The sequence below is a fragment of the Phyllostomus hastatus genome, unplaced genomic scaffold (assembly GCF_019186645.2).
Source record: "Phyllostomus hastatus isolate PE091 unplaced genomic scaffold, TTU_PhHast_1.1 phas_contig_196, whole genome shotgun sequence".
Lineage (NCBI taxonomy): Eukaryota > Metazoa > Chordata > Mammalia > Chiroptera > Phyllostomidae > Phyllostomus > Phyllostomus hastatus.
Window position 1 is genome coordinate 37,830,045 of NW_025333709.1, and position 23,374 is coordinate 37,853,418.

Here is a 23,374-nt window from a genome sequence, read left to right on the forward strand (position 1 = left end):
CCCTTTTATGACCATACCCCTTTACTTCCCCCTTCCATCTCTAACCTCCTGCAATCACTAACATATACTTTGTTTCTATAATCTTGTCATTTTCAGAATATATATATGTGTATGTGTATATATGTATATGTGTGTATATGTATGTATGTATAAACATACATACATACTGAATAACTGAACCATACAGTATATAACCTTTGGTATTATCTCTTTTATTCAGTATAATTCTCTACAAATTCATCCAGCTATTATATGCCTCAATGTTTACTTTTTATTACTGAGTAGTGTTCCATGGTATGAATGCATCACTGACTGTTTAACCATTCATCAGTTAAAGGACATCTTGGCTGTTTCCCATATGTGCTCTTACAAATAAATCTGCCATGAACATCCATCTGCAGGTCTTTGTGTAAACATTAATTTCTGTTTCTCAGATGAAAATCCAAGTGTACAATTGGGGGGTGGTATGGTATTGTACTTTCAGTGTTATAAGAAACTGCTAAAATATTTTGCAAAGTAGCTATACTGTTTTACATTTCCTCCAGCAAAATCTGAGTGATCCAATCTCTCTTCATCCTTGCCAGCATTTGCTTGATATTATCACCATTTTTATTTTAATTATGTAAGGATGTCTCATTGTGATTTCAATCTGTTTTTCCCTAATGGCTAATAGAAATTCTTTTCATGAGCTTGTTTGCCATCTTTATATGCTCTTCCATGAAGTGCCTATTTATGCCTTTGCTCAATTTCTAACTGAATTTTTTTTTGTATGTGTTTTGTTTGTTGATTTTTTATTGTTGACTTTGAGAGTTCTTTCTATATTCCAGATACTAACTCTTTGTTGGATTGCAAATATTTATTATTTGCAAATATTTTCACCTCATTTATAGATTGTACTTCCATTGTTTTCTTTAAATTAGCATATGCTAGTATGTTCACCCTGTTTCTATACAATGTGTTTTCTTTTTCTCAGTCATTTTTCTTTCTTCACCATCTAACATTAACACATTCTATCATTTCCATGACTGCCCTAATTATTTTTAATAAAACTGCTCCTCTGATTTTTTTTTTGCTTTTTGATTAAGTGGCTTTCAAGGGTGGGAGGTTGCAACTCATACTGATGGTATGTTAGAAAATAAGAATATCTGTTCACAAGAGATGAAATAATCTAACTTTGTAACTTTGGTCTGCCAAAGTCCAAACAACCAGTGGGAAAATGGAAAATAGAATTATGTATATTTGCTTGATACCATGAAGTTAATATTTTATTTTAAATATTTTAAAATAATATCCATATGATCATTTTATGAGATTTGTATACCCACTTAATTAGTATACTTACTATGGTGTACTAATGAGAGTGATTATATTTTATTTTATTTTAATTTAAATAATTATTCCTCATACAATTTTTAAAAATGTCAAAATCTTCTGTCGTGTCAACAACTGCTCTCCAAATGAGTGTTTGATCGTAAACATTGCTGTTTATGTTTTTTTTTACTTTTATTGAAAACAGCCCAATGGTTTCTGTAAATGAGGTTATGTTTTATTTAATTTTAGCTTTTCTTTATTTTTAACTTTTTTCAACTTTTATTTTGTGCTTTCTCTTTGGTTTCTATGAAAGACTCTACTTTGCTTTTTTAAATTTTTATTTTTAGCAAGCATGGGAATATACTCTTGCTTATACTTTGGAAAAGAGAACACCCTAAATGTGGCTTAATCAACATTGTAAATCATTTTATTTCTTTCCCATCGACGCAGATATGTGCATTGTTGGAAACATGTGTGCTTTAGCAGCCTATATTTTTTAGTCTAATTAGCTGCCTGCCTGTAATCAGGGCTATATCAACTGTTGTCATTCTAAATGTTTCCTTCCTTTTTTTCAAACACATTTGCCTGATTGACCTTTTTTTTCTCTGTCTTTCTATGGGGCTGCTCCAGGAGCCATGGCTAATCATCTTATAAGCAATGCTCTGCTTCGTCCGCATGGTACTAACAATCCCTATAATACATTGCTTGGGGAACCGGCGGTCTGTAACAACCCTTCTGTCAGCATGTACAACGCACAAGGTGTGCTGGAGTTTATCTTGATTTTTTCAAGTGAGAGTCCCATTTTATGTAGCTTTTATGGCCACATTCTATTTTTCTTTCCTTCCTCCTTCCTTTTCTTTCTTTTGGAAGCAGACACACAGATTTCTTTCACTTTCTACCACTCTTGGTGCTTTTATTTTCCATTTTCCTTAGGCTTTCCATTTCCATTTCCAAGAAATGGATTCCTTCCTTCTGGTAAACAAATGCTCGTTTCATCAATATGCGTTTGTTTCTTTGTAATGTTATAAAATGTGTTGTGACTTGTCAATACTTTTCTTGTTGTTGATTGATTTCTATAATAAATACCTATGCATTTATTTTGAGAAATGAGATATTTACCTAAGGTAAGTATGATAACACTTGACCCACTAGTCTTAATAAGATCAAGTAAATAATTGAACTATTATACAATGAAGCAAATTCTAAGCACAAAACACCAGTACTGATGAAATCATTTATATTGACTCCAGGGAACATTGCATTGATCTGAAACATGGAGCAAAGACAAGTGAACTGGACGTAGCAGATCAGGCTCTACCCCAGCTTTCCATTGCCCATGTGAGCTGGTTCAGGAAGGTTACAAAAACCTGTTTTCTATTGTGTCTATGTGTGAAGAACAATGCTTTTGAATATGGTTACTCTATATCCTCTGGTTTTAAGTGATATAAAATTTAATTGTCTATGAAACAAATAAGCATAAATAAATCTCTTTAAACGATTTACAATATTGAAGACAAGATATTGAAAATATGTATACCATATGTAAAGAGAGCACAGGAAAAAATATTCAAATAAAAATTTTTTAAAGAATAATTCTGGTCACTGTTCTACTTATTTAAAGCTATATAGAGACTTCCAAGATTCCTTCTATTTGGATGTGATAGGTTAGAAGTATTTTACATTTCCAGACAGTTTTGAATAAATTTCTATTACCCTCTGTGAGAATCTCTGAAGGAATTTTTTGTTTGTTTTTCTTTCTCAGTGAAAGGTAAAAGATTAGGGACATGAGATCATAAAATCTGGTGTGAATCCTTATTCTGGAAAAGCATGTTTCTTTCAATGTGGCCATTGACTGTCTAAAACAATCTGAGCTTCCACTTGACACCTTGCCAAATACAAAGGATGATTTTAAATTATTTCTAAATACCAAAGTCAGTAGTTCAGAAGTAACTTCAGGAGAACAGACATTTGTTAATAGGATAGCATAATTAAGCCAACTTTAAATTTGATCAGCTTTCTTAAGGCCCACAAGTGCAGGAATCAAAGTTTTAGAATCAGAAGAAGGAACAGAGCTCAGTGGGTCTTTTTTACATTGCTGGAATTCTGTCAGCCTGTGCTAAAATATTTTCTCTAATGGTACCCTTTCCAGCTCAGAACTTCATATATAGTTGACTCTTGAACATCAGGGGAGAGGAGCGCCCAACCTTCATATATGGCTTTTGACTCGCCCAAAACTTTACTACTGATAGTCTGCTATTGACTAGAAGCATTATCAATTACATTTGCAATCTATTAACACTTTGTGTGTTATATGTATTATATAATGTAGTCACAATAAACTTAGAGGAAAGTGTTAAGAAAATCATAAGGAAGGGAAAATACATTTACAGGATTTATTGAGAAAACCCATGTATTAGCGGACCCATGCAATGCAAACCCAGGTTGTTCAAGGGTCACCTGTATTCAGCTGTTGAAATGCTCCATTTGTTGCATATCTATTTTTTCCTTCCACTGAGCTGAAATTTGCCTCTGGCCATGACACTTAAGATTTGCCTTCTAGAGCAAAGAACAAAGAATTATGCTCTTTGTGGCCATCCTTGAAATACTTGAAAGCAGCTAACCTGTCTTCTTTTCAGCCCTCCATTTCCCTAACAACATAACCTCAGTAGCATCCATACGACATAGTTTCTAGGTCCTTCTTCATGGTCACCCCTCCCCTAAATTTTCTTTCATTTGTCAATGTCCCTATTTCACTGTGTCCTTCAATGAACTGTACATTACACAATGCACCTGACATGGTTTGACAGAACAGTTTAGCAGACCTTATAATGGACTTTTTAAAAAAATGGTATGAGACAGAATTACTTGCATCATCATAAACATTTCAAAGTATGCTGGCATAGTAAGTTTTGAGAGATATTAAACAAAGATTTACAGCATATCTGCAAATTGAAACTATTGTACAGTATCATGCAAAAAGTTGTTGGAAATTGTTTTAAAACAAGTAATCAATTTAGATCACATTTTCGTCAACTTTTTTGCTTATTCTGATATAATTTTAGTGTCTATACAATAAAAAATTAACAACTACCATTTTATATGTTTTTTTCTAATTCAGTATCTACCTTCTTGTCTTATTTTTATTGATATTCTAAATTAGTAGATTTTTCTAAGGTTGGAACACTTATAAACACTCTCAAATTAAAATTTTCATGATGCAAAATTTAAAATAATAACAGACTTAAGTTTTATTTCTATGGAACTATTACTGGACATTGCTATTAAGACTATCATTTAATACACAAAGGATTCTTCTGAATGGATTTGTAATTTATGCCAGTAAATTAAATAAATTCTACTGAATTTCTTAAATATAAAATAGTAAACAATTTCATTATTGTTTTTCAGACTCAGAAATGCAATGGTTCAGCTATGTGATGTTTTAATATTTTTAAGATGTTAAACTATGGTAGTGCTTAAAATAATTCTTTTCAACACTGACCCAAAAATAAATCTTGGTGATTGTCATATTGCTACTAACCTTATATTTTCAGATGAATGCACTTATATTCTTACTGGCAAGGTGAAATCTTACATGAAATATAGGTGGCTCGGTACGTACTGGAGTGGTTTATATTGAATCACCACTTGGTTCTGTTCAGTGGGTACTCTGATTCAGTTGCACCAATGCCATCAAGCAGAGAAGCATTCAGATTTAAAGTATCCATTTTTATTTGTAGTGCCTTTATTTAAAATATGTAAAGCTGTGTTTATAGTGTTACTGAAGCTTACTGAGTTAGGATTAAAGATAAATAGTATACTTTTATCATACTGGATTTAGATTGTAGAAATATTTAAAACTTCATGCATAGTATTTCTGGGCCATTATCTTCTGCAAAAATTGGACAATTCAATTTTTGTAAGATCAGTTTCATTATAGATAAACTTGTTCACAAAACATGATAAAAGGAGGAAGTCAAGATTTCATAAAATAATTTATATTTTAAAGTAATTTAATTCAATTCTAAAACTTTAGACACATATCCTTATGATGGAACAGAGTGAAGAATATATTACACATTATAGTTTATAAGAATACAAGGTTATATTATATTTATATAAAATACATAAATAAATATTCAAAGCCTAAGGCAGATGTGAAAAGAAAGATAGTACCCAGAGCAAACCCAGAAGATCCCCTTTCTGACCCCACTTCTGCCATTATTCACAGGGTGCTAGATAAGGCTTAGATGCTCTTGGTTGCAGTTTTCTCATCTCTGAAAAGCAGGAATTGAACTTTTTATTTCTCATGTGCTTTTTAGTTCTAAAATTCTGTCTTTTAAGGAGGGAGCCATAATGAATCTGCAAATGATTTTCCTCTGTGCTTTATTGTTTGGCTTTTGATTTCTAGTTCTCTTTCTAAAGCTATTTTGAAAATATAAAGAAATTCCTCTACATTTTGAAATATAGTTAGCCTTATGCTAAGAAGCAAATAAACATTTGAAGTACAAACACCTTATTTCTAAAGCAGTGGTTAAATCGTAACAAGTCAGAATCTCTTGAAATGATCTAGCCCAATGAATTTGCTGGAGTTTTGGGGATTTTCTTGAGGGGAAATGAATGATTTTACCTTCCTGTAAACAAAATCAGCAAGAGCAATTCTTTTGACCTGATTAAAATATAGGGTTTAAAAAATAATTTTGCTAGGACTGTTTTTAGTAAATCAGCTCAGAAAAGTTTGATTGCATATGATCGTGCAACTACTCAGAAGAAATCAATATTGATGGTGGTATGTTTCCCCTCCTCACATTTTCTTGATACAGAATAATGATTGGATTTAACCTTTTTTTTTCTTCATAGTTAAACAACTTTTGAATGTGAGCTCCGGAAGTGACAGTATTGATCAGTATTATTCACAAATGAAAAGAAACATTTGTATAAGTACAGTAGGAGGAAAATAATCTTTGTAAATGGAAAGAGAAGATACATACGGGAAAAATTATGAAAACCTTCAACTATAGTTTTCTGTCTGTATATAAGCTAAAACTATAATTTTTACTAAAAATTTTTCAACTTAATGGCATTTCTTAGAAGCAGGCATTTTTCTAACATGCACATGCACACACACACACACACACACACACACACACATATATATATATATATATATATATATATATATATATATATATATATATATATATATAAATGTTAAAATATAGTTGTGAAGTAGTCATGATTTGCCCTCAAATTTTTACTCTCTTTGGTTGGTGTGATAATCTTTAAAAAATGTGTATTTGTTTGAAATTTATAAACTGCAGGAATGCTATTAAAGATTCATTTTATTAGCATGTATTAAGGGGGGGTTCTTATTTTCTGACTAACATTTCAGTATTTTTAATTATGATAAACCATGTAACACAGACTCACAAATTTTGGGACAGTGGAAATTATTCCTTTGACTCTTTTTTCTGCATATCATCAATTTGCTTTTTACTCATGTTCCTTCTACTGTCGCTGTAAGCTTACTTGTTGTTTTTTCTTTCTTTTTCTTCATGCTGTCGTTTAGAGCCCTACAGAGAGACAAGTATGGGAGTAAAGCTAAACATTGCATATCAAATGTAATTTTTTTTAGTTCACTTTTATTGCATCACATATAGATGATGTAGTTATTAAAAACAGTTCATCTCACAATTTAAAAACTAAAGAACCTATAAACCGACTTATATTAACATGTTAATAGAGATTAGACGCTTTTGTTGTCTGATTCTTTTACTGTGTCACATAATCAACATAGTTGTTAAGTCTCATGTAATGTTTGTGTGAGTTAAATTGTTTTTAAATTAAGCGTTTATTTTTTGCTAATTCACAAACTTTTAATTTTTCTTGGTACATTTAATCATACAAATGTATGTCATATGCAACATACCCACTTTATTTTTACTATGGCTGTCTTCAACCTGTGCCTAATGCATTGACAACAGAAATGATAAAAATGTTTCAATGCATTAGTCGCTCAACCATAACCATCAAGCATACTCTGCAGCAGCAATCACCCATCACATACGGCCCTTTAAAAAGCATTTACTTTTTTTTCTGAACATTGTGGATTTGTCTACAAGATATCTTATAACATGAAAATAAATTGCTTCACCCTATGTCTGTGATGGCTTCCTTTTAATGTATTTTATGCATTGTTGTTTTTGAAAACTGTGATTTGAATACAGAGTATTCATCAGAAGCCTATGTAAAAATTTACATATTTGGGAAACTTTATTTAAACCAGCAGTGAACTATTCAGTTTGGATAAACATCATTGCATCACAGACATAGAATGAATGCTATATTTTCACAAGATAGCAGTATTTTGAGGTTTAACAGAATTCTTCAATTAATTATTTTGTAAAGAAATACCTTTGCTTATTTACCACTAGTTAATTGAATGTTTGTTTGATTTTCTTTTGTGGTTGCATTTGCAGTGAGTTATGGAATTATTATAGATTCTTGGCTTTCTGTTCCTTTAAAAGAATGCAAAAAAACGTGAATAAGCATGTGTTCAAATTTGTTTCACTACAGCTGTTCCTTCCCAGAATACAATGTTTAATCTCTTTTTAGACCCAAAGTTTAACATATACACAAAATCATCGCTCATTTTGAAATGGAAACACTATGTTTTTAGAAATCAAATTCTGTGTCTTTACACATTCTTTACACATTACTTAGGGTCATTAGATAATACTCCTAATGACCCTAAGTAATTACTAATGGGTTAATATAAAATAGCAATCAAAGTGCTTGTAGCAGGAGAAAAAAGTAGAAAGTAATGACAAATATTTTTGTTTTGCAAATTCCTATGTGCAAATTATTTTGATGTGCCATATTTGACTAAACATTATTTTATGACTACATCATTCTAACAAATTAATCGTAATCCTTTTGTGGTTTTCTATGTAGGGATTATTTTTAGTATTATAAAATTATATATCAAATTATTAGAAACCACTTGATTCTTTCACTTTGACCAGTATATTTAAAGTACCACACAAAAATTATGTTACTATTATATCTATTTCAATGTTAAAACAACATGTTAAATCAAAGGTAATTCATTATTACATTGACTTTGATGTGTATAAATTGAAAGCTATGAGTGATCACACCAAAATTTTGCATTATTTTTTCTAAGTTCTAATGAAATAGATTTTAAATAATTTTAAGCAGTATTTGTGTGTAAATTGCCAATTCATAGTTTTTAAGATGTATTTTAAATCCATCTTTTCCATTTATAAGATTTCTGTCAATTTTCCAAAAATACAGATAGATATGTACATTAGATATAATAGTGTTTTTTTAGTTCCAAACATTTTATACTTAATTTAAAATGCTAGCAATTTATACATGCTTCCCAGTCATCTGTTTTTGATTTTGTGTTTGTGTGTGTTCTATGGCCACTTGGATATAAATGTCATAGTGTTTTGTCATTTTTTTTTCAGAGGGGCTTCTGAACAATGCCAGGGATACAAGTGTCATGGATACTCTACCACTGAATGGTAACCATGGCAATAGTTACAGCATTGCCAGCGGCGAATACCTGAGCAACTGTGTGCAAATCATAGACCGAGGCTATAACCATAACGAGACCGCCTTAGAAAAAAAGATTCTGAAGGAACTCACTTCCAACTATATACCTTCCTACCTGAACAACCACGAGCGCTCCTGCGAACAGAATAGGAATCTGATGAACAAGCTGGTGAATAACCTCGGCAGTGGGAGTGAAGATGATACCATTGTCCTGGATGATGCCACTTCCTTTAGCCACGAGGAGAGTTTGGGTCTGGAACTCATTCATGAGGAATCTGATGCTCCCTTACTGCCCCCAAGAATTTACTCCACAGAGAACCACCAGCCACACCATTACACCAGAAGGCGGATCCCCCAAGACCACAGTGAAAGTTTTTTTCCTTTGCTAACCAACGAGCACACAGAAGATCTCCAGTCACCCCATAGGGACTCTCGCTACACTAGCATGCCGGCACTGGCTGGTGTGCCTGCCGCAGAGAGTGTTACCACCAGCACCCAGACCGAACCCCCACCGGCCAAATGTGGTGATGCCGAAGATGTTTACTACAAAAGCATGCCAAACCTAGGCTCCAGAAACCACATCCATCAGCTGCACACCTACTACCAGCTAGGTCGCGGTAGCAGCGATGGATTTATAGTTCCTCCAAACAAAGATGGAACCCCTCCAGAGGGAAGTTCAAAAGGACCTGCTCATTTGGTCACAAGTCTATAGAAGATGAAAGAGAAATGTAAATCGACAAAACTGCTAACACCTGGTTGACTGTTCTGAGTTGCTATAAGCAGTGGTAATAATATGTGTACTCCTAAATCTTTATGCTGTTCTTGAATGACAAACACAAACTCTCAGACTTCTTTTTTTTTTTTTTTCAACTGGGATTTTTAGGTCAGCCCAGGGGAGAAAGATAACTGCTGAAATTCCCCTGCACCCTATCCTTTCCTGTCCTTTCCCCCCTCAGATGGAGACTTCATTATGTTAATGAACGAGATATGAAGAAAATGGCGCTCATTGTGGCCTTGTTGAATTATGTTGTGTTTGTTCTAACATCTCTGATGCTCTGTTACTATAATTACAAGGACCTGATTTTTAAAAGGCCAGAAGAGTTGTTGGAAAATAGTAACAATGCTGCATCTAGATTGGAGTGCTGCACAAACAAACATAAAAGCAAAGCAAAACTGTATCACATAGTGGTTTTTAGTCACTTTCAACCTGAATTCATCACAGTGGTAATAGCTGTGGTCTACAAAATAAAACAACAAAATTAATAACAAAATGGAAGGGAATTCTAGGATGATATGCTAAATGCATATTTAATGATTTGCTGTATTAACTGATGATAAAACTAATGGCAGAAAAAAAATGAACAATTTCTATGTAATGTACAGATACTAGCATTGCACATATAGTCTGCTTTCTGTTCCTCCAGAATTTGAGTCCTGTTAATGTAGTGCAAAAAAAAAAAAAAAGAGAGAAATTTTTTTTCTTTTGTGCTGGTCTTGCAAGTTTGTCTACCAGTAAGAGAGCAAAGTTTTCTCCTTTTTTTTGATTTCTTTCTTTCTTCACTTTTCCTTTCTTTTTATTTTTTTATTTTTTGCTTATTTCTTTAAAATGTCACCTGGCAAAAAATAAGTAAATAAATAAATAAATAAATGATAAATAAATAAATAAATAAAACTATCACTTTATAAGAATCATTTTCTAGTAATGCAAACAAATTATTTTTTACAAAAAATAAAATAAATAAAATTAGATTTACTTCCCTCACTATATATCTTTATTCAGTCAGAATATTTCCAAGAGCATTTTTGCAAATTAGAGCAGGACGAACTTTTATGTTTACAGTGCACATCTGTTGTAATGGAAGTTATTCGGCAAGCAATTCATCCACCAAGATGGTAGCTATGGTTCTAGAAGTCAAGAGGTGTCAATAGAACTAGTGGGGCTCTGCATGTGAAAAAAAAAATGGTATCCTATAGGCATTAAAGTGCTGAATGTTCAGTCTGAACCCAAGTGGGTACCTGCACTACCACTTTTTAAAGGAAATTCACTCCCGTGTAGTAAGAATCAAGGTCAAGTTATTTTGAAGTGATTTTTGGGGGGAAAAACCTCTTCTGTTTATTAACAGGAAAATTTATTTATTTGACAGGATTTTAAGTAATGTAGGAATACAAGAGGTAAATTAGCAGCACATATAATTTTTTTTAAATTTATGATCCATTTTGTATGGTCTCAGAGTTGGATGACCTCATTACTAATATTTGTTGTAAAAGTGAAACTTGTTTGCCAACCAATAAACAACTGATTGAGATTTAGTAGACATTGTATTGATGTATGTACTATATGATTAATTATTCTTTTTATTTTTCTCAACCTTTCTTTCCTTCTGTTTTCAGTATATAAATTTACTTAATCTTCTATGGCCCAAATGAGGCATGAAAAAGAAATCAATCTGCTTAAATGAATAACCTAAGCACAAAATTATACAGTTTTTGTAGACAGACTGAACCAGAAAAAATGGGATGGGCATGTTTATGTTGGCTGAAATAAGATCCATAATTTACTTATGAGCAGGTTAATTTATAGGTTATCATGTGCTTATTTATAAACCAGATACAGTCTCCATGTGCTTATTATAAAAACCACTTTCAATCAGAGATTTAAGTATTAAATTGGGGGGAGTGGAGGTAGATCATACTTTTTCCTCCCTTGTAAACTCCATTTTCATGTTAGAAATTGAAATTCACACAATTGGCAAAATGTTGTAAGAAAAAGAACAAAGAGAATATCCATTTTATAAAGATAGTATGGCATTTTAATGCTATTTTTTTAATGTACATATAAGGAGAAAATTGAAAGAAAAATGTCCTCCCTTTCAGATAAACGTTCTAGATCTCATTACTGAAGATCATTTATCAGCAGTGTCCAAGCATGGAGCCTCGCCTAGGGCAAAGCTAGAACGAATTTGCCAAGTTATAATTTCTCTTGCAGTATGTAATATCTTGGTGATTTCCTTTTCTTTTTCTTTTACATTCCTCAGAAATCTAAACACCATCCACCTATAAGTTAATTTCTTAAATTAAGATGGGAAGGAGTAGTTTAGAGACTAGCCAATTATATATATAGTTTAAAATACATAACAAAAGACAACATTTTGTGCTGGGTCAGAGTGCATCACAACCTTATTGTCAACTCAAAATACCTGATGCATCATTATTTTTTCATCCCTTGACATGAGTATTTTTTGTCTACAGATTTTCTTTAAAATGTAAAGTTTAGGAGAACCACAAACTTTAGCAGATATTAGATTTCTCATGCCACACTATGGCAATATTAGCACCTGAAAGATGGTTAGCTTGTCTGGAACAGAGAATCCATTTGGCAATGAAAGAACCCTTTTTAGACATACTGAAGATAACTTCAGAAAACAGCAGTGCGGTCTGTGGGTGTTGAGTACCTAAGCTTGTTTTGCCAGTCCAGCAGTAATCTCTGTCAGTAAAAAAGCTAGTTTCACAGCTCAGTGAGGAAACTACCTCAATTCAGTTTGCTGATGCTGCCAATTCTGATTTTCTGATATTGCTACCTCCATGCCCACTATCTTTTTTGTTTCATTATATGGAAATTTGAAGCAGGTAGCCTCCCCAGCTCTCCATAGACCAAGTAGAAAAATCTCTTGAACACATACACTGGTGCAGAAGGCCTTTCAGTACTGTCAGTTACAACCAAGACCTTAAAATGAAAGGGTAAGGTTTTGGAACTCTCATACATTATAACTGGTGTGCTTTCTGAGAGACTTAAGATCCCAAGGCTTTCACAAGAAAAGATTGTTCCCCCAAGTTTTAGGCAACGATAAGGAAAACAAACAGTGGATAAAGGAGTTAACTATATCCATTTCAACAGAAATTTGTGTATATCTATAATATATTCATTCAGTCCTCTTTGCACTAGCAAGGGTTGAATTCCTGAACTTGAATCTTTTTTTACATGCATTTTCATATGTAACTATTGATAAATTCATAATTTTGAAAGATGTCTTGTTATTATTACTACATTTGGTTGACTCTTATTTTTAATACCCTGTGATGTTCATGACCTCATCTGCGTATTTCTAATGTGTGTATCTGATTTTCCATTAAGAAGTAAATTTGCATAAACAGATATACACATTATCTGAGAGCTGTAAAACTGATGTCAATGAAACAAACCAATTATTACTTCTTAGTGAAATAATGTTTTTATAACATTTTACACTTGAATTTTTTTCTCTCTAAGGTCTATTTCACATGAAAATTTATCAGGGCACGGACTGACTGCATGTTTAGTTGATTCAAAAACTGTTGAAATATTGCACAGCTCATGTTCCTAATTGATAATATTTATAGAGAAATCTAAATTTTGTGAAGGAGAAAGTGGTTGGAAATCCAATTACATTTTTTATCATCTCTCTTTGTTTCCACATTATTAAAGTTTAAAACACTATAGTAGAACAATAAATTGTTATACTAAAATAATGATAATGCCAAAATTCTGGCGTAAGAATAATTATATTGAAGTAAATATAATCAGTAAAATTAATCAAATGCAAGTAATGAAAATACTCTTAACTTCCTGTTAAAAAAAAACCATTCACGTTGATGCTAAATTAAAATATATTTTATGACCTGTATTTTTAAAGACCTAGTAATCTAAAAATGTTGACATATTGAACATTTTTTAAAATTTAGTGTTTTTTTATTTTTTAATATTAATGGATGTGATGAGACTTTTCATAATAATGGAGATAAGCATATATATAAATTAGTAATATTTATAACAAACCCATAGACTTAATTTTGGGCAATGATTTTGGGCCTTTTCCCCACATATGTTCAAACCTTTTGACTGGTTTGCTCACTTTAAAATACGATATTAAAAACTTTAAAGATTGACTTTCTGCATTATTATATTCCAAAAGGGAGGGGAAAATATTTTCTGGGTTGTCTAAATATCAATTTCAAATTAATCAATAATCATCTCCTGTTAGTAAGAGAATAATCAGTTTCTAGAAGATGCCCATCATTATTGTACCAAAGTGCTACTGCTAGGGATGTTTTGGGGAGAAAAATAAAATAAAACACTATGAACTTACTATGCATGTCAATTCAACTTCAGAGCGAGAAAAAGAACCCAACCCTAATTTGATTTTGAGAGATTCTGGAACTATTGACCTAATGTCCTTCCTTTAACAAAAATACTTGAGACAAAATAACCATATGTATGATCTTTCCAGAATATTATAGTAGTACCAAGGTATTAAATTTAAGTAGTTCATGTTTAATAAGTCATAATTATAACTTAAAACACAAACAATTACTATGCATTCCTAAAATTTTAAATATATGTTAGATTTCTACACCTCTATAAATTAGTCAGGAACATGGAAGCACAAGAGTGAAGCAGCAGCATCACAAAATCGCTTATGGAAGCATTTTTGTGCAAATGAATTCTGCATGAGAAGCCTCTTTGAGCTCATAAAATAGATTTGATGGATCCCAGCTATAAATTTAATTTTGTAATCAGCAATTATGTCTTCTTAAACCATCTGAAAAATATTGTTAAATATCTAAATTTTGTTTAGGCTAGTAGAAATTAAAAAGTGTTGATAGCTGCTTCTTTCCTGCTTAGGCCATAAGAGGAATCTTTTCTATTTGCTAATTAACCTGATTACTTCCTCTTTGCTTTTAAAGAGAAGTCGATCTTTAACTTTCAACTATACACACATCCACCTACTCTGTTTCCTTTTACTTATAGCAAGCAGAGGAAATAGCTTATTTACATATCATGAACTTTATGATTTTGCAATAAAACAGGTAGCTACTATGGTTTTGCATATTGTCATTTGAAATAAAGTTATCGCTGTTTGCTCTTTTTTAAAAAATAATTAAAAGTCTGCACTTCTTTAACATTTAAGACCTTTAAGTTATTATTCAAGTGTCTTCATTTCAACTATGTTTTTGATGTTTCTTTCTCTTAATATTATGTCACGCAGATTTTTCTCATTTAAATGCCCCATTAGAGTATTTCAAGGATAAATGCAAAGTATGCTTATTAAGAAGTCATGAAAAAGAGCTCTGATTTATATGCAGATACAAGGAAGACTATACAAAAATAAAAAAAAAAAAAACCACCCCTATTGTGATAACCAAGTCTTTTCAGTCACAATATGGACAGAAGGAGGGTGAAATCAAGTTGGCAAGTTTACAGTGAGGTAGCAGCTCCTAAGTTAGAGTTTCAGATAAAAAAGTTCCAGGAAAGAAATAATGAAATAATTCAGAGTGGTAAAAATCTTAAACATGGTATGAAATTCTATTGGTGCGCTGAAAAAAAATTGGAATTTACCATATAATAATTTTATCCTGCTGACTCAACAGCAAACTCTAAGCACTTTTAACACTAAATATTTCTTGTCTAGCTACACTTTCTCTCAAGGAAACAAATATTCTATAAATATGACTTAAATATAAGTATCTTTGCCTCAATTCACTTTCACTCTCTAATCTGCTTACTCTATTGTATGCCAACACGGTTAATACTACTTGTAGCTTTGTACCTTTTAGAGCTTTATTACGAATCTTTCTAATAAACATTAATATTAACTTGGAATTATGTACATTGTGCAAAAAAGCTAATAGCCAAACAATATTCATATTACCAGGTAACTCATTACATATGTGAATATTACTTTGAAGCTGAACAAATAATTACACTTCTGAAAATATTACTCTCAAGTCCTGTCTATTCAATTGTTGTAGTCAATTGATAAAATTCTGCAGACAGTTGTACACGTGATGTGCTATCAGAGTACTCCATAATCCAAACGTATCTAAAAGTATTCCCAATTATCTTCATTCTAGAATATACAAGGAAAGAACTTGAAAGACGAGAGTAAAGCCAACTCTTAAGGATTTAATTTATATCAACATTGTCACTCAGAACAAATAATTTTAAAAATTAGAATATTTTACTCTGTGATCTAAGGGAGAGGTCAATAAAGATTTATAATTAGTCTAATATCAGAGACCTTTAAATTTTAAAGGTATAAAGTTTGTTTCAACAGCCCAAGACTGCAGAGTTTCACACTCCATTGGCAAGAAAATATATTTAAAATTCATACCTAAAGCGGCTTTTGAAAGTTTAAGAATTCCTCTGATTCTTCTCAAGGTAAAACTGGCAAAATGATCCTGGCTTCAAAATGAAGCATACCACTGACCTCTAAAAATGTTTGGCAATATTCATGAATGTCATCAACTCATTTGTGATGCCTAGAGAAGAGTGTCCTCTTATGCTGACCACGGTCTTGTCCTCTGGAGCATTTTTTTAATGCCTTGAATTTCAAGTTGTCACAATGTCTTATGTTCGAATGCCATTATGAATTAAGAAAGATGAAGAAAAACATTTAAAGTTGGTTGTCATGCCTCACTTGAGAATAAAGATTTCCTTTCCCATCCTAACTAATAAAGGATGATGTGTCTTAGAGCAGAGCTGTGGATAATCAGACCGTGTTCCTTTGGAAACAAGTCCTCTTTGTATATTCTAACACCAATCTCTGCCTACAAACTAAAAAATCAAATTGTGCAGAACTGTAGAAAGAGCTTGATTTCTCTTCTTTTGGCTTCTGTGAATGCGTGGGAAAGTAGAAAAGTAATTTGGAAAAGATTTTCATACTGTTTTCCCACTCACCAATCATTAAATCTAATTCAAGATAATGTATCTTTTTTTAAAAAAAATTGTAGTTTATTTTAAACACTAATAACTAATTAAGCTATTTCTCATTGATAAGAAAAATAACTTTTTAGGAACAAGAACATAGCTATTGCAGGCTTTGGTCTCTTAGTATTCTCATATATTTACACATGGCATTAATCTTATACACCTACAGATTTCAATCTACTGGATTTTTTTCCCTTGTACAATCTTTCCAACCTTTTTCCCCCTTTAATGCTCTGTACAATCACATGTAAAATCATGAGCTACAAATCTCAATAAAAAGTGTCAGTAAACAATAAGTGATGTAGTCACTCTTATTATATGGCAGTATCAAAATTTTGCTTTTGGGACAGTGTTTCCAACTGCTGAACTCCTAATACATATTTCCTCATTTTCCTCACACCCTACTATACTCCTTTACACACATTGGAAATAAAATGTGAGGTCTTTTTCTAAACTATGTTTTCAGAGAACTGCTGTGATGCACGGCTAATTGTTCATTTCAGGAAGGTAGGAAGTTAAATTAAGAATTTACTGTTTGTCCTTAAAGCTGGCCAATAATGAGGTATAATCAAATGTAATCTTATATTCACTGCCTGATGTTACTTCTCATCGCCAACTGGGGAGGAGGTCACTCAGTCATCATTAAACCTCTGCTCCCAAAGAGAGTTTGGAGATCTGTGCTATAACATGCCACTGTTCTTTGAATAATGGTCACAGTAAGTATCAGTCTATATTTTGTGTCACAGAGATAAACATCATATGCTTAGTATTCTGAAATATTAAAGATCAGCAGTTCCTGATTGCCTGCTATTGGCCTGGCATGTTATATTATTTCATTTAAAATTCCCAATAATATGGTGAATTAAAATTTTTGTGCTCAGTTTACAATTTAAATTCAGATTCACAGTCATAGAGATAGTGAGTTTTGAACCCCAAATCTCTCAGTCTGAAGTCCATTTTATTCTTTTTAACCATGTTATACTAAATCAAATAAGAAATTAGCCTGTCCCTTTTCATTTAAATAAGGGGGAATAACAGGCATTTGAGGAAACACTGAAAACACATTGAGCCTGCTTTTAAGGAGCTCAAAGTTCAAAGTCTATTTTACTAGTCAGTTGAGAAAGAATGAGGGGCACTCGATTCTATATCTTTGAACAAATTGCTTTTCTAAGAATAGTGTTACTCAGATCTAAAATAAATATAATACCTATTTTATATGCGATATACACTATACTTGGCAGACATGAAATTCTCATCCAGAAAACAGATTCTGCTTCAGTACTAAATAGGCTCTGTGTATGTGTATCATCTCGTTTCTATTATTACACCACCCCACTCCGAGACACATAATGGTTACAGAGTAACAGTAGATTTCTAAATCAAATTCTGGTTTAAATGCAATTCTTAAAAATATGACTGGTTCATTTCATTACCAGAGTATGTATAATAACTGCAAGTTCCTTAGTCTTTATGTACTCAATTTCTCAATATTTATCTGTACACAACAGTTTTACCAACTACTAGTGCTCAAATGCAGCATTTTGTAAATATTCGGCAGGTCTCATTTGTTGGAAAAAAATGGTTTTGAGTTAAACATATTTAGGAGATGCCAGGGTAAACAAAATAGATTTTTTAAAAGATTTTATTTATAGAGAGAGAGAAAGAGAGGGAGAGAAACTTTAATGTGCGATTGCCTCTTGCAGCCCCCCAACTGAGGACCTGGCTCGCAACCCAGACATGTGCCCTGACTGGGAATCAAACTGGTGACCCTTTGGTTCGCAGACCAGCACTCAATCCAGTGAGCCACACTGGCCAGGTCTAAATGAAATAGATTTTTATTGTAGGATTTCAGAGTATACATTGCAAAACTACAAATATTTGTATATATCTATTTCCTAAAATTATCTGACCCTGAAATCCTGAAGAACAATAAATTGCGAAGTATTATTTCATGGAACTCACCAGTCAAAATGTTTTTGGTACAACTGCATTTTGTTTGTTTGTTTGTTTTTTTCTTTATGTTACATCAATGTAATGCTCAGTAGTGATTCTATCATTATTAATTGGCCTATTATAATTCATAATAAAATAATGCTTTAAAAGTATCTTCACTAAATGTCTGGTCCCAGTCTTTAGGTGGAGAAAGAACAATTAATGAGAAGAATGCTCCTGAAGAAATGTCTTAGCCATAGAATTCCTTTTTTTTAGTAGAACTTCCTATCTTATATCAAATATTCATTTGGCTTCAGCAACTATATACAAAGATAGTCTATACCCAACAACTGTGTTTCTCACTTACACATTACAGGAAGAATCATGTCAAAATGAAAATTTTGATTTCTGTTTGTCTGAGGTTCTGGATTTCAAACAAACTCTAGGGATGCTTGTGGCTACTTCACCGAGCACCAAGGTTCTTAGACTGTCTCTTCCTAGAAACACATATGCCTTGCTATCGAATCTTTCCCCTTCATGGCTATTTCTAAACATTAGGGAATATATTACCTAAAGGAGAGGAGAAACAGAATTACTAGATGGTGTTCAATCTTATGAAAAATCTGTAAATATTTTTGGAAATATAGAGAGAGTAGATTCACAAAGTTAGTAATGAAAACATTGCTACCCCACCATTTTAGATTAGAAAAGACATGGAAAAGGAGAGACTGTCTATATACATGCATATATGTATATATCTCACAATGCATAAATACATAGTTATATTACTATGCATATACATAATATGTACTATACACACTTGTATATATGTACAGCATATATGTGTTTGTATCTATATGTCTGTGCATATGTATATCAAACAACGCACATATATGTGGTAATTGTTTATTATGAAAGAAGATTTTAGCAAAGTGACAGTTTCCTAATAAACACCTATTGAAAACACACTAAAAATAGTTATTAGAGAAATTTAATTTTTGAGTATGTAAAGGATCTTACTATTGCAATTGGAGATACTTGCTGATCTATTTATATGCAAAGTGGGGAATAATCACATAGATTATGACAAGTGAAAAATTAAAGAATGTCCAAAAAGTAACAGTATTTTGAAATTTATTAATAAATCCATTTCTAAAAATATCAATTATAATTAAATACAGTATTTCCTCACTTAATGTAATCAATAGGTTTTGCAACCTTAAGCCAAATGACAGAACAAAACCAATTTTACCAAAGGCTAATTGACATAGACAGGAATTAAGTTCCTATGGCATCTCATCAATGTTACACGAAATGACTTTGATCTAAACTATGCTCTACAAGTACCTCTGCATGTGTTTCATTACAACACTAAAATACTTATTGCCAGGTAAGGACAAAAGTCAACTCACACTTCTCTACTAACCTGAAGTACTTTGTCCAGGATTTACTCCCAGTCACAGCAGCAGAAAAAATAAATGTCAGAGTTGAAAGTATGAAGAATTTTAGCCCTGGCTTGGTATCTCAGCTGGTTACAGCATTGTTGAGATACGCCAAGGTTGTGGGTTTAATCGTCAGTCAGGACACATGCAAGAATCAACCAATGGATGCATAAATAAAAGGAACAACAAATTAATGAATGTTTCTTTCTTCCTCCCTCTGTCTCAAAAAATTCCCCCAAAACCCAATAATTAAACATGCTTTATAGTATCAATAATGAAGTATTGAGAATGTTAATTAATTTGTTCTGAAGATTTTATGCTTAAACTGAAACACAAGATTTAGTCCATATTAGTGATTGTGTGTTAAAGTCAAAACATATCTCAATATTTTAAAAAATGAATAGTTATGAATTAGGTAATCCTTATTATCTAATTCATGTGATCTTTCAAATAATCACAATTCTCTAAAAACAAGACTCATGTCTGAATATCCAAAACATTAATTCTTTGTATATTTTCGGTTTGAGAAAGGAACTTCACTGAAGCCTTTTATGTTTTGAAATCTATGATTTGCTTATGTAATATGTAAGAAAATGTATTTTACATTTAGTATATAATGTTAATTCTACCAAGTAAGCCATATTTCAAATATTGTCAGTTATTTTTAAGTATTGGAAAAAAAGATGAGGTGTATTAAAATATAAGCTCCTTGTCTTGAACTTTATACTTCTTAAAGTTAATCATCTCCCACAATCTTGGAAAGTCTTTTGTGTTAATTTTCACCCTTCCATTGTAAGTGATAATATCAGAATTCCATTACTTCAGTTAATTCAGAAAAATAAAGAAGAAATAGATTCAAACTGAAACAAATACAAACTTTCTTTGTAAATTTAGTCTTTTATTTTAAATTTTCATTTTGAAGTATAACATGCTATGTCTTGATAATATAAAATATTTAAATTAATGGTCATTGTTTTATAGTTGTAACCTATATATGCATAAATGACTAAAAGGTTAATATGATAACTAATGATATTTTCAGTTTTAAAACTTCAAGCTGAAATAAGCTTAATTTTATTAATATCTGAAACTGAGGAGTGAAGACTAACTTGAATCTCTGTGAACAACACAATAATTCAGTGTTATGTTTTATTCATTTATTTTGAAAAAAGATGAGTAAACTTATCTTCCTATTTTCATGCGTTATTGTGAGGGCCAATGAAATAATTAGCTCAGTATTTCTCCTTTTTGGTTTTTTTTAGAAGTATCTAAAACATTTTTTTTCTTAAAGAGAATATTTGAGATACTGTTCCTTGGAATGTGTCATCACTTAGGCTGAAATAAACTCATAAAAATTCTGTACAGGTTTGGATGGTTTTTACATGGATACTAACTTGGTGTAGACAGCAGGATTCTGAAGAAGCCCATTGAGTTCCACCCTTTGAACCAGACCTGGTGCTTGCTAGGTACAAGTGAGGGCCCACTGTACACACTGGCTCCTCACTTCTCCTGGGGTGGACTTGGGTGAGTTTCTCTCGGTATTCCAGGCCTCCTGTTTTAAGTAGCAGGGCATGACTTTGAACTGTTCCTAGAAAATCCTCAAGGTGGATAAGGGTGGAATAACTCAGAAGGTGAAAAAATTGAGTTGCTGCTTTTAATTTCAACTTTTAATTGGATTGCTCGCTGACAGTCTGGGCAAAGTCTTTGCTGGTGAAATGAGAGACTTAACTCTCTTTAGCTATAGGGAAAAGGATACTTGCTTCTTCATCCTGAATAGCCAATGGGGTGATGACAGTTGTTTCAGACCCCAAAGAGGGGATGGCAGAGATGAGTAACACATCCTAACCCCTGTGCAATTAGAAAAAGCTAGCTATAAAATTATGCAGAATTAATAGAAAGAAAATTATTAGAGACTGTCTCAGAAGTTAAAAAGGCTTTCTCTCTTAAGCAAAAATGAGACTATGTAAAAAATTTATTATTATAAAAAAAGAGATAAAGAGGTTAGATAACTGAATCTATTTATGATGTGGTTTAGGTGTCAGCACAGTTCTTTAAGGTGTTAAAGATGGCAGTCTTGATTCTAAAACAGGGAAGGCCATTTGGAACTTGACTTGTTAAGGACAGATGTAAATTGTAAGACGCCTCCTAAAGAGAATTTGGCTTCAACTTTTCTCGGTTTGTGTCTCTCTGTGTAGGTTTATGTACATACATTGTAAATGTGAGACAATTTTCTACCTCCAGATGGTATTGTTAAAATTAATTTAAAGGAAATAACTTGTAAGCATTGGGTATTTTAAAATTCTCAGAAATATAGAACTAATTCAAATGCATTTTAAGTTCATGTGATCTAAATTTACTCTTCAGTAAATAAAAGCTAGCTCAAGTTTGTTGGTTTAAGTAAAACAGACATGTCTTTGAATTCAGCCCATGTTAATTATTCACTCGATGTCTAAGAAATATGTTATAGAGGTTATAGAGGTTATAAAATTTTTTCATAAATATGCCATGAATACTTATTGATTATTTCCTAGTTTTTATTAGACTTTGAGATTTTTAAGGGTTAAGATTTCAATACACTTAGGAATAACATTGTGATCTTTCAGAAGGGCCCCTGGAACACCTCAAAAGATTTAAAATTACATAGCAAACATTTAAAAATAAGTGATAAAATTTCTAGGGTATATTGTATGGGTTTAAAAAAATGGTTGTAAATTAAACAAAGTGTCAGTTTATGGGAAACCCAAGATGGCTACTTGGTTCTTCCCTGCTCCCAACAGCCCTTTTTTTGTATTCTTTTATGCATCACAGTGCATTTAAGCTGGACTTAGGTGAAGGAATTTATGAGTTGACATTATTGAAAGGAGACACCTTACACTATTGCCAAGGTCTAATAAACTCACTTCAAGAGCATGCCAAGCTGGTGACTGCTTCCTTTCATAGCAAACTCCCAGGACCGAGGAAGACTTTAAAGATCATTGACTGCCACCTGGAGATTCAGTTTATTGGAAAGGATGTCAAATAAAAGACACTCTTCAAACTCATTGGAAGGAAACTTATCAGATGCCTAACTGCAAGTGGACATCTACCCCTGTCTATGGACATTAAAGACTCACTGAGAATGAGAAGCCATTGACATCTGAATTTGACAGCCACCTGAAGGCATCTACAAGGCCTGTATGTATACCCAGAGATTAATATTGAACTCTGAAACCAATCGTTTGATTGGCCTTAGCTGTCTGCTAATGATATTAGTCACAATAATCATTATATTTGTTCTTCAGGTTTGTCTATATAGTCCAAATCTTTATGATTACTGAAGATGCATAAGATAACTATTAATGCTCTTTTCCTGGTTTATGTAAAC

General features: G+C 32.2%; 1 protein-coding gene across 13 annotated transcripts in view; it reads left to right on the plus strand.

Annotated features, from left to right (window-relative positions):
- The window catches only part of ADGRL3 (adhesion G protein-coupled receptor L3), a 761,150-nt gene extending 747,335 nt beyond the window's left edge, over positions 1-13,815 (plus strand). For 6 of the 13 annotated variants that reach the window (XM_045834519.1, XM_045834522.1, XM_045834523.1 and 3 more), the window contains one exon: positions 8,805-13,815. In XM_045834519.1, the coding sequence (XP_045690475.1) occupies positions 8,805-9,604 (800 nt within the window). In that variant the 3' untranslated portion in view covers positions 9,605-13,815. Of the gene's footprint in view, positions 1-1,941; positions 2,071-6,880; positions 6,933-8,804 lie in introns of all 13 variants that reach the window. The other 7 variants (XM_045834518.1, XM_045834520.1, XM_045834521.1 and 4 more) reach the window with 3 other exon arrangements.
- The last annotated feature ends 9,559 nt before the right edge of the window (positions 13,816-23,374 follow it).